This window comes from Arachis hypogaea, chromosome 1, assembly GCF_003086295.3.
Source record: "Arachis hypogaea cultivar Tifrunner chromosome 1, arahy.Tifrunner.gnm2.J5K5, whole genome shotgun sequence".
NCBI lineage: Eukaryota > Viridiplantae > Streptophyta > Magnoliopsida > Fabales > Fabaceae > Arachis > Arachis hypogaea.
Genome location: NC_092036.1, coordinates 95,002,593 through 95,022,067, shown reverse-complemented (window position 1 = coordinate 95,022,067; position 19,475 = coordinate 95,002,593). Strand labels below are relative to the sequence as shown.

Sequence of the window (19,475 nt, the reverse complement as noted above, 5' to 3'; positions counted from 1 at the left end):
CCAACCTCAATAGATGGTTTGTCCTGCGGTACTGGCACACTGTGATCCTCAATAATTGCCACCTTCGGATCCCCTGACACTGCACCTGCCATGCTTCCATCTACTAAGGTTTCCTTCGTTGTGCCACCATTTTTATCAACTGGCGAGTTCTGCAGGGAGGAAGGTCGCGGACGCTTTCGTTGAGAAATTCCACGACATATAGGAGTTCTGCACGATGGAGATGGTGCAATTTCATGTTTTTCTCACTTTCCTATCCTAATGCCAATTGATTTACCTCCATCACCATGCACATTGGGCCTTGGAACCCTTCTCGAACCAAACTTGTGCTGCTTTCCATCTTGGTCCTTCAAACCTGATGCCTGGCCCATTGTGAATTTTTCCTTACGCAACACTTGTTGCTAGCCCTCTCCATCATCCATGCATGCCTCATTAACATGACCATCAGGCACGTGAGGAGCCAATGATTCTGTAACCACATCCTTTCCTTTAACAACTCCTAATTTCTCACCCAAATTACGAGGATTCTCACCCAAATCACGAGCTTCTGATTCAGCCTCTTTTTGAATCTCATGATTATTGTGTGGCACTAGTGTCGGGGCTTTATTATTTTTTCCATCACCAAAAGAATTTCTGTTTCCTTCCAGGGACTCCTTCTCCATGCACAACGATTTATCATGCTCATACCGTGCACAAGTAGCACAAATCAACTGTAAACTCTCGTACTCCACTTCATAAGTCACACCCTCCACTATAATATGTTTGATTATAGGCAACTCAAGATTAATTTGAACACAAGCTCGGGCATATTTTCCTCTTTCTGCAAGCTTAGTGGCCAAATCTACTTTCACCGGAACCCCTATTGCAGAAGCGATTCGCAACATTGCTTGTTCCTGGTAGCACCAAATTGGAAGTCTCGAGACTCGAATCCATACCAGCATTGATCCAAAGGATTTTTTGTATGGCCAGAAATCTACATCACATGGCTTTACTGCAACATAGTGGCCGTCTATCAACCACGGGCCACCAAGAATGACTTTCTCACGATCCGCAGCAATATCAAATTTAACCAAAAAATATCCAAATCCCACATCCAACAAATCAAACCCTCATTTGATGCGCTATACTATCCGAAGCTTATGCATGAGAGCCGTGTAGCCATAATGCTTATCCAGCACCTTGATCACGATGGCTTTCTTATAAGGTTCAGCTAGACAGCTCTTTGCCTCCTTGGTAAAACTGACACTTGGTGGACGAGAATCACCCTGCTTACCTGTCACCGTCGCGATACCATCCCCAGATAAAGACCCTACTAATGCAAAGGCCTCAAATTTTTCTGCACCAATAACTTTATCTCTAAAAGAGACCTTGGATGGCTTTTCTAACCCCTCTCGAGAAGAATCCTCCTTAACACCGGATACACACCCACCCACGCTCTCCGCCTTATCTCTTCGGATGGCATGGTCATCTTCCTTACCGTGTTTCACCCTCAATCGCTCGCCCCCGCTCTCTCCTTCTCTCATTTTCCTTGAGTACAGAGTACGTTCTCTTTCTCAACTGAAACCTAGTTTAACATATGAAAAAAGAATTATAACGTGCATTCACAAAATAAGGACAAAAAAAGTATGAAAACAGATGAACATGGTTTACCAGTGTGAAAACGGAAGCTGGAAAAGGGGGTTGCAGAGTTGGAATGGTGAAGAAGAATAGGAAGGGAAGGTAGAGAGAAGATTCTGAAATCTGTTTTTGGTAGAGAGAAAAAGTGATGTGGATAAAATGGAAGCTAACAGAATCAGTTAGCAAACCCTGCTTTATATAACAACTTACATGATAAATATCTTAGACTAATTGAATATGCTAACTAGTAACTAACTATCAATTATAAATGCTAACTAAGCTAAATATGTCAATCTGCTATAGCTAATACATTCAGGTAACATGCCCCCTGACAAACCCCATTTTGAGGGTTTATCTTGTGCTTAATTTAGGGGATTTTATAACCTTTTACCCACATTTATTCAATGAAATAGCATGGTTTTATAACTTCTCCCTTAATTGTGCTTAAAAGTGAAAACATGCTTTTTAGGACTCAAAATAGCTAAATCTAATTCTCCTTGATTCCATTAGATGCCTTGATATGTTTGTTAAGTGATTTAAGGTTTAGGAGGCAAAGATTGGATCAAGGGAATGAAGAAAGAAGCATGAAAAGTTGGAGAACTCATGAAGAAATGAAAGAACCGGAAAGCTGTCAAGCCGACCTCTTCGCACTTAAACGACCATAACTTGAGCTACAGAGGTCCAAATGATGCGGTTTCAGTTGGATTAGAAAGCTAACATCCGGGGCTTCGAAACGATATAAGATTTGCCATAGTTGCTACACTTATGGTGGCGCGCACGCGCAAAGTACGCGCACGCGCCGTTGGTGCACGTGATCACTTCATGCAAACTCGTGGCTAGCGAATTTACAAGCCTTGTGGGCCCAATCCAACTCATTTCTAATGCTATTTAAGCCAAGGATTGAAGGGGGAATGAATATACTTTACCATATCTAGTTACCATTAGTTTAGTTTAGTTTTAGAAGTAGTTTCTAGAGAGAGAAGCTCTCACTTCTCTCTAGAATTAGGATTAGGATTAGGATTAGTTCTTAGATCTAGGTTTTAATCTTTGCTTTCTTCTACTTCTACATCTCAATTCCTTGTTGTTAGATTCATTCTTCTTCCATTCTTTTGTTGTAGTTTCCTTTATGTTGTTCTTATGCTTTGTTGTAGATCTACTATTGTTCCTTCCATTTTCTTTCAATTCAATAAGAGGTAATTCATAATAATTGTTCTTCTTTGCTTTTCTATTGTTGATCTCTTGCCTTTGTAGTTAGATCTCTCTTTAATTCTTGCAATTTATGTTGTTTACTTTTATTGCCTTTTATGTGTTTGTTGAAATGCCTCTTCTAGATATAGTGTAGATTTTGTTCCTCTTGGCCTAGGTAGAGTAATTAGTGACACTTGAGTTATCTAATTCCTTTGTTGATTGGTAATTGGAGAGATTGCTAATTGGTTTGGAGTGCACTAAAGCTAGTCTTTCCTTGGGAGTTGGCTAGAACTTGTGACTCAAGTCAATTCATCCACTTGACTTTCCTTTATTTAGTAAGGGTTAACTAAGTGGTAGCAATGAACAATTCTCATCACAATTGAGGAGGATAACTAGGATAGGACTTCTAATTTTTATACCTTGTCAAGAGCCTTTTATAGTTGTTAGTTTACTTTCTTGCCATTTATCTTTCATGCCTCTTATCAAAACCCCAAAAATAACTCAACCAATAACAAAACACTTCATTACAATTCCTAGGGAGAATGACCCGAGGTTTGAATACTTCGGTTTATAAAATTAGGAGTTTGTTACTTGTGACAAACAATCTTTTGTATGAAAGGATTATTGATTGGTTTAGAAACTATACTTGCAACGAGAATTCATTTGTGAAATTCTATACCATCAAAAATCCGTTCGTCACCCCCTCAAGCTGGCAGTGCTTGGTTGATGAAAATCAAGCATGCCAAGCTTGGACACACAAGAATCAAAAGGAGCAGGGGATAGAGGTTTGGTGAATAGGTCCGCTACTTGATCTGTAGTGGTGATTGGTAGGAGATGAAGTAGGCCGCTAAGAAGCTTATCTCGAACAACGTGACAGTCGATATCGATATGTTTGGTGCGTTCGTGGAATACAGGGTTAGCCGTAATATGCCTGGCTGATTGACTATCACAGTACAGGGAGATTGGGAGTCTGTGATCTATGCGGAGGTCCTTCAACAAGTAGTTGAGCCATTGAGCCTCACAGGTGGCCACAGCTAGTGACCTATATTCAGCCTCAGAAGATGATCTAGAAACAGTAGATTGCTTCTTACTCTTCCATGAAATGAGTGAAGAGCCCAAGAAGAAACAAAAACCAGTAATGGAGCGTCGCGTGTCGGGGCATTGTGCCCAATCTGAGTCAGCAAAGCCAGAAATGCGAAGCTCAGAATCTGCTGCAAAGAATAGCCCTGAGGCCGGAGCTGTTTTGATATAGCGAAGGACACGATATGCTGCTTGGAGGTGAATATTAGATGGTTTGCTGAGAAATTCACTAACTTTACCCACTGCAAAACTGATATCTGGACGCGTGTTAGTGAGGTACACTAATCTGCCAACCAATCTGCGGTATTGTGATACGTCAGAGAGTGGCGTTCCTGAGTCCTTAGAAAGCTTGAGACTATAATCCATTGGCGTGCTCGCTGGTCTTGTGCCTAATAGGCCACACTCATCCAAGAGATCTAGAGCATACTTCCTCTGATAAAGAGCAATTCCTTTGGCAGTTCTTGCAACTTCAAAGCCAAGAAAATATTTCAAATTCCCTAAGTTCTTAATCTTGAATTGGTGATCAAGGATGGTCTTGATGGATTGAATCTCAGCGAGATCATTTTCAGCAAGGACGAGATCATCAACATAAGCAAGTATCACAGTGAAGGAGGTCTCAGATTTGTGTTTTGTGAACAAAGAATAATCATTCTTCGATTGTTGGTACCCGTGAGCACGAAGAACAGAGCAAAGCTTAAGATTCCACTGCCTACTAGCTTGCTTGAGTCCATAGAGGGACTTGTCAAGTTTGCAAACCAAATCAGGAGAGGAGAGCGGTAATCCCGGGGGAGGCTTCATATATACTGTTTCCTTCAAGTCACCATGAAGGAATGCGGTGTTTACGTCCAATTGGTGGCAGTGCCAACCCTTGATTACAGTGAGAGCAAGTACCAATCGCACAGTAGTGATCTTAACCACTGGACTGAAGGTGTCCATGTAGTCTAAACCATATCGTTGTGTATAGCCCTTTGCAACCAGGCGTGCTTTGTGCCTCTCTACTGATCCATCAGGATTGAATTTGACTTTGAACACCCAACGGCAACCAATAGTTTTCTTCCCTGGTGGTAAAGGGGTGAGAGTCCAAGTTTTAGTTTGCTCAAGTGCTAGAAGTTCTGCATTAATGGCATCTTTCCAACAGTCTTTTTGGATGGCTTCTTCATAGGTTTTTGGCTCATTATGTGTGGAAACAACAAGAGAAAAATTCAATTGGTTAGTGGACAGAACATAGTAAGACATTGAATCTGAAATTGGATATTTGCATTTTGAAATTGGCATAACTTGTTGAGCAGTGGTATTATGTGCACAGTGAAAGTCATTTAGATATGCTGGTGTTCGCCTAGTCCTACAAGACTTCCTAAGAGGTGCAGGGTGAGGTGATGCATGAGTGTCCATGTGAGTATGTGAATGAGACAAGGATGAGGCTTGTGCATTAGGAATTGAGCTTGCAGTGTTATGAGAAATAGAGTCAGTGACGGAAGTTGGTTGATGCTGATGCAGAATTGGAGTTGAATGCATATGTTGGTAAAACGAAAGATGATCATGATATGCAAAAGGGTCTATCCATGGGACATGTGATGTAGTTGTGATAGCAGCAGGGTTGACATCTGAAGAGGCAGGGTTGGTTTTGAATGGAAACTCAAATTCATAAAATATGACATTTCTAGAAAGGAAAGTTTGCCTTGTTTTCAGATCATAGAGAAAAAATCCTTTGATCCTTTCTTTATATCCGAGAAAGCAACATTTTTGAGCTCGTGCATTTAACTTCTTCCTATTTTGAGTTAAAGTGGATGCAAAGGCAAGACAACCAAAAACTTTGATGTGGTTTAGATCAGGTAATTTGCCATGTAATTTTTGAAAGGGGGAAAGATTTTGTAAAATGGGACTAGGGACTCTATTGATGAGATGCACAGCGTGTGCCATTGCTAGATCCCAAAAAATCTTTAGAACATTTGATTGAAAAAGTAGAGTTCTAGTCACCATAAGAATGTGTTGGTACTTCCTCTCAGCTATCCTATTTTGTTGAGGGGTTTCTACACAAGACTTTTGCTGTAAAATACCTTTAGAAGCAAAAAAATTATGCATGCTGAATTCCAGACCGTTATCTGATCTGACACATTTGACGGTTTTTGAAAATTGGGTTTCAACCATTTTAATGAAGTTGGGCAGAATTAATGAAACCTCAGATTTATTTTTCATGAACTTAATCCAAGTAAAACGGCTATTGTCATCGACGATAGTAAGAAAGTACTTAAAACCAGAGGTAGACACAATTGATAGAGGGCCCCAAATATCAACATGTATTAAATCGAAAGGCGAGTCAGCTATTGAACTACTGATAGGAAAAGGAATTTTCTTCTGTTTTGCAAAATGACAAGGTTCACAAGCTAAAGCATTATTGTTACATTTGATGAAGGAAAAATCTTTTTGCAGTGTTTGCAAAGCTGAATTATTCAAGTGTCCTAGTCTGTTGTGCCATAGTTGTGACTGTTGTGTAGATGAGACCGTGTTCTCACAAGTGTGATGTAGTGTTTGTGATGAATGCTGTGCAATGCAGTGAGCTACAATTTGATCATTTGAGTGACCCAGTACATATAAACCAGTGCTGCTTTTAGCTGTGCCAATCATCTTCAATAGATGGTGATCCCAAATCTGGCACCATGTATGTGAAAATAAAAATAGACAGTTCAATGCCTTTGTAACTCGTGAAACTGACACCAAATTGAATTTAAAAGTAGGGATGTAAAGAACATTCTCTAAGTAAAAATTTGTATTAAAAATCACTGTACCAGCAATGGTAGTAGTAGCAATAGAGCCATCAGGCATGTGCACAGTAACAGGTTTAATATTTTTGAAAGATTGAAAAACATTTAGAGAAAAACAAACGTGATCAGTAGCACCTGTGTCCACTACCCAAGTATCTGATCTAAGAAATTTTTGATTGACAGATAATGATGCAGCTAATAAAAGGGTACCTTTGGTGATCTGTAAGTCTTTTGGCTCAGTTGATGTAGTGAGTTGGTTGATAGTTTGATTAGATTGGGTTGACTGTTGTAGGATAGACATTAAAGCAAGCCGTTGATCATTGGTCAAGCTATAACTTGGATTCTCACCATTTTTAACAGCAGTTGAAGGTAATGCACTGATTTCATCATTCTCATCAGTGAAAGTGTTATTGATGCTTCCACGTTTCTGCAAATGCGGGGGAAGGCCATGCTTCTTGAAGCATGTATCAACAATGTGTCCCGTTCTGCCACAAAAGGAGCAATGCTTTGTGCTATGAGACCTGCTTGAAGTTCTTCCTCTACCATTCACACCCCCTCTACCTCTGCCTCTGCCTCTGGTGGAATTGTAACCAGAATTAGCAGCGTATAGAATTTGTGAATCTGGAGTGTCAATTGAAGGGCTGAGTTGGCGTTCTTGTTGGGTTAGCATTGCAAACACAGAATCCATGTCAGGGAGGGGTTTCAAGAGCATAATTTGGGTTTTGGCAGTTGCAAATTGATCATTGAGGCCACGCAGAAATCTTGCAATGTAGTCTTGATTGCGGTACCGTCGCATTTCTTCCAAACCACAGATACACTTGCTAGTGCAGGTAAGACACATGGGAATTGGCCTGAAGTTATCAATTTCTTCCCAAATTGCTTGCATCTTGGTAAAATAGGAAGTAATTGAAAGATCACCTTATTTTTCACTATACAGCTCCTCATACAGTTCAGAGACATGGTACAAATCTCCCTGGTAATAGCGTTTCTTTAAGTCATTCCACAGATCTGAAGCCACCTTTCTCCAGATGACACTCTGAAGAATATCGTGTGAGAGAGATAAGTGTAGCCAAGAGAGGACATAGGTGTTGCAACGGCCCCAAGCCGCATACATTGGATCGGTAACCTCCGGTCGAGGGAGAGAGCCATCAATGAAGGGAATTTTGTTCTTGGACTCGAGCACCAATGAAATCGAGCGGGACCAATTGGTGTAATTTTGAGAATTGAGGCGGAGAGAAATTAAAGGATTACCAGGACTTTCAGTTGGGTGCAAGAAGTATGGACTGTTCTGATCAATAGGAGGATGCACTGTTCCTGAACTCGTGCGATTCTGCAGTTGAGTGAGTTGGAGGAGAAGCTGCGAAAGAGTGTTAATATCGACATTGGAAGCTGCAGTGGAGCTGACGTCACTGTGAGTGGAATCCATTGAAGAGAAAAAGCAAGAATGTGAGGAGAATCCAAGAGATGAAGATTGGAGGTGATTCGGTACAAAAAAAAAAAAACAGATCACGATTAATGAGCAAATTCTGTTGAATGAGTGCAAAAGAAGGGGAAAGAACGAAGACGAAAGCAATTCCAAGACATGATTCCCTAACTTGCTGATCGGAACACTGTTACCGAAACCCTAGAGATTCCATGAACAGCTCTCATCAGTCTCTACTGTGTGAGTTTGGGAAAGATGTTGGATCTGGAGGTAGATGAAGAAGCTTAGAATATGGAAGATGCCCGGGATTACTTCCGGCGATGATACCATGTGAAAACGGAAGCTGGAAAAGGGGGTTGCAGAGTTGGAATGGTGATGAAGAATAGGAAGGGAAGGTAGAGAGAAGATTCTGAAATCTGTTTTTGGTAGAGAGAGAAAGTGATGTGGATAAAATGGAAGCTAACAGAATCAGTTAGCAAACCCTGCTTTATATAACAACTTACATGATAAATATCTTAGACTAATTGAATATGCTAACTAGTAACTAACTATCAATTATAAATGCTAACTAAGCTAAATATGTCAATCTGCTATAGCTAATACATTCAGGTAACAACCAGCAAGTAACTGAAACATGGCACACCATATACACTAATGCAAGAGCAAACACCAAAACAACAAAATAAGAAATGAGAACAAAAATCTCAATTTGACCACAAACCCAGTCTGCAGTGGTTTGAGAATCATGTATTACGTTGAAAAACAAATCGTGAGTGTGACATTTTGTCCGTTTCATAATTTAGTTGATTAAATTCGATTTCTGTTAACAAAATTATAATGAACAAAATTATCTTCTTTTTTAGCTTTTAGTGACATAATTCCAAACATTTGGCAGAGTAAAATAATTTCAAGCAATAAGCATATCAACTGCAAGCAACTTTGGATCTTGAAAAACAATAAAAAACAGCAAACACATGACTAGGTTATGTGCTCCAAAACTCAATCACTATGTAACTATTTTCTCCCCTTAAATTTCAAACACCACAAACTCAAAAGCACTCACACAACTTTTTAAATTGTAACTTTATTCAAAGTTAACAATGATGCTAACTATCTCATATTAGTGTCATCATCGAATCATAAAAAATTTAGTGTCAAAAACATCGTAATCATCAACCTACTTACCTTATTCGGAGGATAGTCCCCATTTTCAGTATCAATATCAACTAATTTGCTCTTATCTAATATTTTCTGCAACCAACAGACGAAAGTGAGAGAGAGAGCAAGAGAGAGACAGAGATTGAAAGTGAGAGAGAGACAGAAAGAGAGAACCGTATGCAAAGCAATGGAGAAACGGTGGTAAGACTTTCTCGTCGACGGCGAACTCGACACCAAGTAGGAGAGTGACGCGACAAAATGAGGGTGAACTGACGGGAGAATTGGGGATTGAGAAAGGAGGAAGGGAAAATGGTTGTCTAGAGGATTGGGTGAGGGTTTTATTTTTGTTTTTTCTTTTAATTAGTAGGGATAATTTGGTCATTTCACTTATTTTAGGCTCTGTATTTATTTTGAACCAAACAAAATATTGAGACATAATTCAGTTATGTACATTTTTCATCAAACACAATACTGAGACTTAATTAAATTTCTGTCTCTTAGTCTCTGTCTCCCAGTCTCTGTTTCTCTTCCAAAGACTACCCAATAGTTGAAATTTTCATTAAAACTCTATCCTACCTTATTCGCGGGTTGAGAATCTCTCAATTCTAATTCTACCCGCACCTTAAAATTCTAAATTCTATTCTATCCTATCCTACTCGTAAAAATATCAAATTTTTGTTTTATTTTTATTTTATGTTAACTTTATAAATATACAAATATTATAAATTACTAAATTAACTAATTAGTTTAGTGGTTGCTTACTTATTGCACGTCATTATATGAAAAAAGTTGTAAATTCAAATTTTACCTCTTTTACTATATACTTAATTTTTATAAAATACGTATTATATATGGGATGCAAATAGAATAGAGTAGGGTATACTTTAAATTTATATTTTTTTTGCAGACATATTCGGATCAATTTTTACTTTATTCGTAGTGGGTTAAATAATTATTCTATTCGAATGAATTGGGTCGGATTAGATACCCACAAGTAGAATATGTATTATCTGATCTTTATTCTATTCGAAATGAATTAAATAATTTATTATATTTAAATGAATTGGACCGAATTGAATATCGCAGATAAGATATAGATAAGAAATGTATTGGCAATCCTATATACGCTCTTAGGAGTGTGCTCATTTGGTCTCAGCATGCACGTGCCATATCAATACTAATAATTTTCTTGGAATACAATTCAACTATATTTAATTATATTTGTTTACCCGCCACTATACGTGATGAAGTGTAAAGGTTAGGGCCTAGATAGACTGGACCGACCTAAAGTTGTACATATCTAATGTTATTACTTCACGTTTCTGAATTCTAGGAGAAGGAAAAATAAAAATGAACCAAACTACGAGGACGAGTGGACGACTACTTCAACATTAACATTAACATAAACAACATTTTGCTTATGGGATATTATTTTCTGATTGAAATTTGGGACTAAGATTTTATAATTTTTTTTCTAAGAAAAGTCAAGCAGCCCATATATGTTGCTAATTATTTTTCATCTTACAATTAAATTTGTGTAATACGTGAAAATAAGATTTTAGAGTATAATCCACATATATGGGTTTTATAATGAAATTTACAGAAATCGTTAATTATGTTTGGCGATTTCAATAAAAAAAAGAGAAGATTGAAGAATAATCAAGAACTGTTAAATTATTGATCAATGGTTAATATCAATTTAAAAAATTGAGACTATCGATTTTACTAATTTTAAAAAAATTTTGTTCTACTTATAAAATCGTTAATCTCATTTTAATTTATATTTTGTCCTATTTTAAATTGTTAATCTCATTTTTATTTATTTTTTTCCTTTTTTAAAATTATTAATTACGATTTTTTGTGACATTAACAACTTCTATATCGACATGTTACACTAAATTAGTATACTATCAATGTACTTATTGCACTCCTATGTTTATAATATAAAAAAAATTAGCCCATATATGTATGTATATTTAAATAATTATATTATGTATACATTAAAATTAACTATTAATATATTAAAATAAAAATATATATTAAAAATAAATTAAATTACATATATATTTATATATAAATATATTAATAATTAATTTTGGTGTATAAAAAATATTTTTATTATTTAAAATATGTTCATGAGCGTCTCTGATCTCTGATAGCTTTTACTTACATGAATGTTATAAATGTAATTGAGTGTGCCTGTGTTAATAACATGAACATTATTATTGTTCAATAAAACCAATAATTCTCTATCTCAAAATTTATAAGGACTATTATTTCAATATCGGAAATGTTGTTTTCATGTACAGAAAATAGGAAGTTGTGCTAATTGAAATAAATTTAATTATTCGAGTGCTAAAACGAAAAAAAAAATCATCTATCTCCTGAAGCGTATATATATAGTATAACTTGGTATACACTGTACACATAATGTCAACCGTATAAACCATATATCATCTGTTATTGACTTTGACATATTGTACGTCCCTCATTAAATTAATATCAAGAAGGAACAATAAAATATTTTTTGAAAAACAAATAATATGCATATCTTGGGCATTTGACCATAATATTTTAAACTCCGTCCAAAGGCAGCATGTTCGGTTGAGAAAATTAAATTAAGGATAAGGCATGAAATTAAACAAGAAAATCCAAATGCAGGCGTGCGCAAAGTAACGTACAAATGAAAAAGCAAATTTCACAGATCCAAGGTTTCATTTTATAAATTATTATTAGAATTTAATTTTAATATATTGATAATATATGAAATTTTATATAATTATTTATTTTATATATTAAATAATAATTTTAAAAATTAATTATTTTTTACTACAGTGACAAATACATAATTAATTATTTTTTATTCTAATAGTAAATGAAAAGTAAATTCTTATTATTGTAATCAATTTCATTACGTCTACATTTTTTATAATAAATATTTCGATACTAATATTTGTTTAAGTTGTTATGGACAAAAACAGCGATTGTTATGTTAACGTTACTAGATCATTACGTTATAAATTCGTTAAAATCTCACGTAAATACAATCAAAGGACATAAATCACAATAAATCAGTATAAAGTCGGATCATGGCATCAAAGGCAATAAATGCTTAATTAGACCATTACCTAAAAAAAGAAAAAATAAAAACTCCACAGGTCCAATTTAAATATTAGAATATTTTGTAGGATGTTTTTCTATTTGTAAAAAGATCATCTAAAGTGATAATATTAATAAAATAATAAAATAATATTTTAATTATTTTTAAATTTGTAATATTTATTATCTGTAAATTTTATTATCTTAATTTAATGATAATTAATAAAGTCGGATCATGGGATCAAAGGCAATAAATGCTTAAACCATTACCTAAAAAAAAAAAAAAACTCTACAGATCTAATTCAAATATTAGAATATGAGGAGTGATAAGGGCTAGCAACTTTTAAGTTTTGTAATTATTAATTGGTTATTCATAATATTTTTAATGGTGTGAGATTATATCTAATGGTGAGAGATTAATCACTTTTCTTTTGATAGTTAAGTGCTGGCTACAAAAATTGCTGACTTCCTAAACTTTTTATTAGAATATTTTTTAGGATGTCATTCCTATTTAGAAAAAGATATTCTAAAATGACAATATTAATAAGATAATACTTTAATCACCTTTAAATTTATAACATTTATTATCTATAAATTCTATTATCTTAATCTAATGATAATTAATAGCATATTTTTTTTTTTCTAAAGTGATAGAATAATTTTAGAAGAGCCAAATCCTTTCGATTTGGTACTATCAACATTTAAGTTAAAATTTTTGAATCACTCAAGCTGGTAACCTTATTAGCACAGATACGAACATAACTATTAAACAAGTATTTTTTATTTTGTTAATTAAAAATAATAATAATTACAAAAATATTTAATAACAAAAAAAGTTTAGTTAAAATCAACTAAAATTTATTTTATTTAATATTTATTAATTATTTTTTGTTTCAATCTAATATTACCCTAAATAGTATTGTAATAGTAGTGCATGCGTTGCGTAGTTCCAAATCAAAATAAGCACACAGAAATAACCGGCAACGACGTCGTTACACGCGCAAAAATACCCGCAACATTTTCCTCATCTTTGTGCTATACTGCTATATATATAGACAGAAGCTGAATTAGGCATTTTCATCAATTCAAAAGCATATATATATAGTAATAATAATAATAATAATAAATGGCTAGGATCATTGTCCTTACTGTATGGATAATAATAGCGGTGAGCATGAGACATATTGGAGAAGCAAAAGAATGGTCACTACTACAAGCACCAAGTGAAATACAACAAAGGCTTATTCGTGACCCTCTCTCAATTTCACTAGCCTCAACCGATTACGGTCACATCATTCACCAAAACCCTACAGCCATCTTCGCACCAATTTCCGTTACGGACATTTCTAACTTGATTCAATTCTCAAATTCCCTTCCTATCCCTTTCGGGATCGCCGCCCGAGGCCAGGCACACTCCGTTCACGGCCAGTCCATGGCGCGGGACGGGGTAGTGGTCAACATGACGGCTCTCACGGAGGGGAGAGGGGTGGTTGTTGTGCCGGATGGCGGTGCATTGGGTCCTTATGCGGATGTTGGTGGTGAAGCGATTTGGATTGATGTTCTGCATGCAGCACTTAAACGTGGACTCACGCCGTTATCTTGGACTGATTATTTGTACTTATCAGTTGGTGGAACTCTCTCTAATGCTGGCATTAGTGGCCAAACCTTCCTTTTTGGTCCTCAGATCTCCAATGTTCATCAATTGCACGTCGTTACAGGTATCATCTTTCATCCCTTCTACTAATCCAAACTCGAATACAATTAACTAAATTAACTTTACTTAAAGTTGAAGTTGATAATTAAAAATCGTTAATTAGATAAAAATTTAGTCAAATCAATCAATTATATATTAAGTTTATGTAAATTAATTGTACTTAAATTTTTATTATTAGGTGGAGATTGTAGTTTTTACTATGCAATTGTATTTAGGAGGCAACTTCGATAAAGATGTTTAAAACATCTTTTTTTAAAGATATTTTTTTATTAATTAAAATTTAATATATATAATTGATTAAATTATATTATTTTTATTAAAATTATATCAGACAAATTAACTTGGTCGAAAAATTGATAAACCAAATTTTAAACTGATCTAAATTAGTATTATTTTTTTATAAAAAATTACTACAATAATTTTATTATAAAAAATTACTAAAATATTTTTATTATATATATTTTTTAATTTTAAAAATCCTAAATTCTAATCCTACCATAGCACAAAAAAAAAGAGTTAAAATTTAGTAATCTTAATATATATATATATATATATATATATAATAAATATATTTTATTCATTTTTATAATAGAAATATTGTAACTTTAAAAAAAAAATAGTTTAGACTGGTTCAAGGTGTAATTTTTATTAAGTTTTTGGTCAAATCAATTTATCTGATATAATTTTAATTAAGATAGTTTAATGAATTATATGTATTGAATTTTAATTATTTAAAAAAGATGTTTTAAGCATCTTTATCTAAGTGGCTTCTTTGTATTTATGTGAATTTGATAGTTGATAATTATAAAATAATTTAACAAATTTAATTAAATTATTATTTAATAATTCTCAATTATCAATTTCACACAAAAATAATTGCACATAAATTTCTACCAAATTTTTAGATAATTTAATATATTTAATTAAATTATTACCTCACTATTTTTACTATTAATTTTATAAAAAATAACTCGATTTAATTATATTAGAGGCAGCTACGCATGCCAAGACAATAATTAAGATATTAACACGTATTATATGTTAAATATATAATTAGCTGATAATATTATTAAGGATTAAAAAAGATTAATAATAGGCTAAATGTTTTCTATATATTTTATTTGGTGATAAAAAAAATTTTAAAATTAAAGAAAGAACTTATATAAAAAAACATATTACCGAAAGTCAATATATATTATAGAGAGAAAGATAAAGAAGAGAGAATTGTGTCGCAATATACTAGCGTATCACATATACGTCAACAGAAAACGAAACAAGCATGTAATAGGTAGTTATATTAGTTTTTAAACTTTGGTTCTTCATATATGACTAAGCCACCTTTTAAAATTTTGAAAATACACACAATAGACTAAAGGCCATTAAACAAATAATTTTATTGAATCAAATCAAATTCAATTAGCAAATAAAGTTGTTTAAGCGTATTCAAACGATAAGTCACATCATGCATATAATCATATCTTTGTAGAAGATTTTAAACTCGTCATTTTATGAATGAGATATATATAGGTGAGATCAATTTTATGAATGAATTTTGACTCTATGATTAAAATCTGATCCAAAATAAACAGATGTGTACATGCTTCCAAAATATGGTAGTTCTTTGGAACTTTGATAGGGTCAAATTTCAAAATCTAAAAGAATAAAATCTGATTTATTTCTTAACATGTTAGCTTTGTCCGCAACATACAGAAGAATGTTCTTTCGGGTTTAATTATCCGATCCACAAATATTTTTTTTGATAAGGATTCTCCACTAATAATGTTATTTAATCCGGGCGTATTTAATTAGTCTCTGACCCGTTCTTAATTAATTAACATTCATTTTCTGTTATTCAAAATAGAATCTACACCATGACAAGAAAAACATAAAATTAAAGAGAATGTAATTGTCACGTGACTTCATCATATATTTATCAAGATTCTATGTAAACGATTACATCAATGATAGAGTGCAACAAGAAATCCTAAGCCGTTTAATTTGCTATGACAATGGTTAAGGTTTTTTTTAAAAAAAAACAAGGCTATAATTCTTTTAGAGAGTGTTTTGGATAAAGTATTTGGAGTAGAATGAATGTATTTATTAAAGTATTTTAAATTTTTTAACCCAAAATGCTTTGTTTATTTGAATATTAATATAAAGAATATTATAAATTTCCAGAATTTTTATGGAATACTTTATTTAGTTTAAAATAAAGAATTTTAAATACTCTTATAAAATAAAGAATTCTAATAATTTCTCTTAAAAATTTGATTGATAAAAAAAAAGAGTTTGGAATCAAACTTGTCTCACATATATATGTACATCCTATCATCTTCTCTAATTGTACATACAAACAATAATATTTTAAAATTAATTGCATGTATTTGAATTTCAGAAATTTAATTAAATACATATGTATATGTTTGCAGGAAAAGGAGAACTAGTGACTTGTTCTACAGATAATAACAAAGAGTTATTTTATGCCGTTCTTGGAGGTCTAGGTCAATTTGGAATCATAACAAGAGCAAGAATAGCCCTAGGGCCTGCACCCACAAGGGTATGTATCATATTCTATTATTTATTTTCTTATTAAATTTTTTATTTAAACAAATTAATAATAACCATTTCAAAAAATTATATATCCATGCAACACAACTATAAATTATTAGATTAGCGATCAATTTTAGCGACTAACCAAATTGATTACTAATATCGACTAATTTAACAATAGATATAGAGTTATTTCTATGACCAAAAAAATATTGATAGTTAAATCAATCGCTATGTTGATAATCTTTTGCAGTGCACATCATTCATTCTTGTTAGTAAGTCACAATCACAAACTTTCTTTCAGCAAAAAGGAAATAAAAAGTCTAATATTAACTCTTGTATAATTAATTAATTAAAAAAAGGATTCTCTTATCTTATTTATGTTCCTTGCAGGTGAAGTGGCTTCGTTTGCTTTACAATAAGTTCACTGAATTTTCTGGCGATCAAGAGCATTTGATTGCAATGAATGGAAGAAACGAAACTATTGGAGCCAATTATGTAGAAGGTTTTCTTCTACTAAATCAACCACCACTAGACCTTTCTTTTTATCCAGAAGCTGATAAACCTCGCATAACTTCTCTTGTAACCCAATACGGCATTATCTATATTATAGAATTGGTCAAATATTATGACAATACCACTCAACAACATGTCCACGAGGTAATAATAATCATAATATAGTAAATGATGATTTAGTCAAATGTTAAATCATCTAATAATTGTTAAATATTAACTTCACGTACAAATAACTGCATCTAAATTTCTATAATAAATAATCATATATTTTTTTTAGAAAAACTTAATTTATAAGAATTCTCATCATATACTATCACACGAAAACATATGCGAAATTAAATAACTAATTTTCAAACTCCTTATTTAAAATATTGTCAATTTAGTTAGATGATGGTATAAAATTCTTTACACAGTCAATTAATCAAAATTAAACTCTTGATACTATTTAATAATTCCTTTCTATTTTTTTTAATACATAGGATGTTGCACTCTTGGTCCAAGGATTAAAGTTTGTACCTACGTTTATGTTTGAGAAAGATGTGTCGTATGAAGAATTTCTTAACAGAGTTCATTCTGATGAGCTGGCTCTTAGGTCACAAGGACTTTGGGAAGTTCCTCATCCATGGTTGAATCTTTTTGTTCCAAGATCTCGAATTTCAGATGTTGATGAAGGTGTTTTCAAAGGCATCATGCTTAAGCAAAATATTAATCCTGGAATTGTGATAGTTTACCCTGTAAACCGATCAAAGTAAGTTTTTTAATTAATCAATAATTGATAATACTAATTAATTAATTAACAAATTAATTCACAGGTGGGATGATAATATGTCAGCAGTGACACCGAATGAAGATATCTTTTATGTTGTGAGTATTTTGCGTGCAACGGATTTTGATAAGTTGGAAGCATTTGAAGCTCAAAATCAAGAAATATTACAATTCTGTGAAGATAATGGCATTGGGATCAAGCAATATCTTCCACAAAACAAAACACATCAAGAATGGATGTTACATTTTGGTCCCAAATGGACACTTTTCAAACAAAGAAAACAAGAATTTGATCCCAGAAATATATTGTCTCCAGGACAAGGGATTTTTAATTAGCTAAGCAATAAACTATTTCGTCCTTTATTTGATATATTATTGTATATTGATTTGTTGTACATTCAATATCAATTAAATTACTCTCTGTAACTAAAAATTGAATGTGTTTTCTAAGCAAAAATAAATAACTAAATAATCAATCCCGCTACGTTACTAACAGCATTTTTGCCAACTTCTGCCAACTCTTATTTATAACTGTTTTTAATGGAAGTGTCCTTGTGGATGTATCCCATAAAAATGATTTTTTTATAACTGTGTTTAATAGAAGTGTCTTGATAGATGTATTTTTTGAATGTGTTTCTTTATATATATGTTTAAAATATAATAATTAATTATAGTTGGTAGATAATATGTTAGTACCCTATACTTTTTCCTAAATAATAATGCTCATAAAATCCAAGTAGCTTGTGTAAGAGTTTATGGTTTATTTGAATTTGAGTATCTTTAAATTAGGATTTTATTGATATGTTCCCTAAACGCACATTTTAAGGTATCATAAAATTTTAAAAGAGTTAAAATTTTTACTATTTTACAATTAAAAAATATTTTTAAGAGGGAGTTTGGGCTTTGGGCCACATCTAATTAGGTAATACGTTTATTAGTAGTCCTTTCTTTTCTGTTCAAAACTATCTTCAGAAGTTATAGAGAAAAATTAACGCATTCATTGGGCTAATGTTTGGTATTAGAAAATTATACTTACGGAATCGAAATGGACTTACATTCACTGGACCCAAGTGAGCCCAAACGTAATTAACAAATCTTAGCTATATGAGTTTTTCGCTGAAGCTTGTGTACCAATGTGTGTGTTTGTATGAATAAAAAAAGTTTATACAAAGTTTACACATTTCTTGGATGAATAATACAATACAAAAGCACCAATCCCCCAACGACTCAACCTATGTTGAGAGGCAGTTAGTTGAGGATGTAAAATGCCGCAGAAAACAGCTGACTAGCTGAGTTTGTAGTTTCTTTTCGGCTTCAGGCTTCATCCCTGTTGGTATACTCCAAAAAAGAAAAAAAAAATACAATACAAAAATAGTAGTAGTAGAAATTAGAATATATAACCAACATATTGGCAACAAACATTTAAATGAAGTTTAAATTTGTGGTGAATTAATCCTTGACATATCAGATTAAAAAATATTATGAAAAAAAAATTAAAATTGTTTAGAAGTATTTTTGCTCTTTCGAATTTAGGAGATATTTAAATAAAATTGTAGAGAAAATAATTAAAAATATGATGTTGTCACGATCCTCCTATTCCTAGTTT

General features: G+C 32.9%; 1 protein-coding gene across 1 annotated transcript; it reads left to right on the top strand.

The window, feature by feature from the left end:
* The first annotated feature begins 13,402 nt into the window (after positions 1-13,402).
* On the top strand, positions 13,403-18,364 carry LOC112697117 (cytokinin dehydrogenase 3). Its single transcript, XM_025750148.3, has 5 exons — positions 13,403-14,042; positions 16,468-16,595; positions 16,982-17,248; positions 17,584-17,852; positions 17,917-18,364. The coding sequence occupies exons 1-5, from the start codon at positions 13,451-13,453 to the stop codon at positions 18,203-18,205; spliced, it is 1,545 nt and encodes a 514-aa protein (XP_025605933.1). The 5' UTR covers positions 13,403-13,450; the 3' UTR covers positions 18,206-18,364.
* Positions 18,365-19,475: the final 1,111 nt, after the last annotated feature.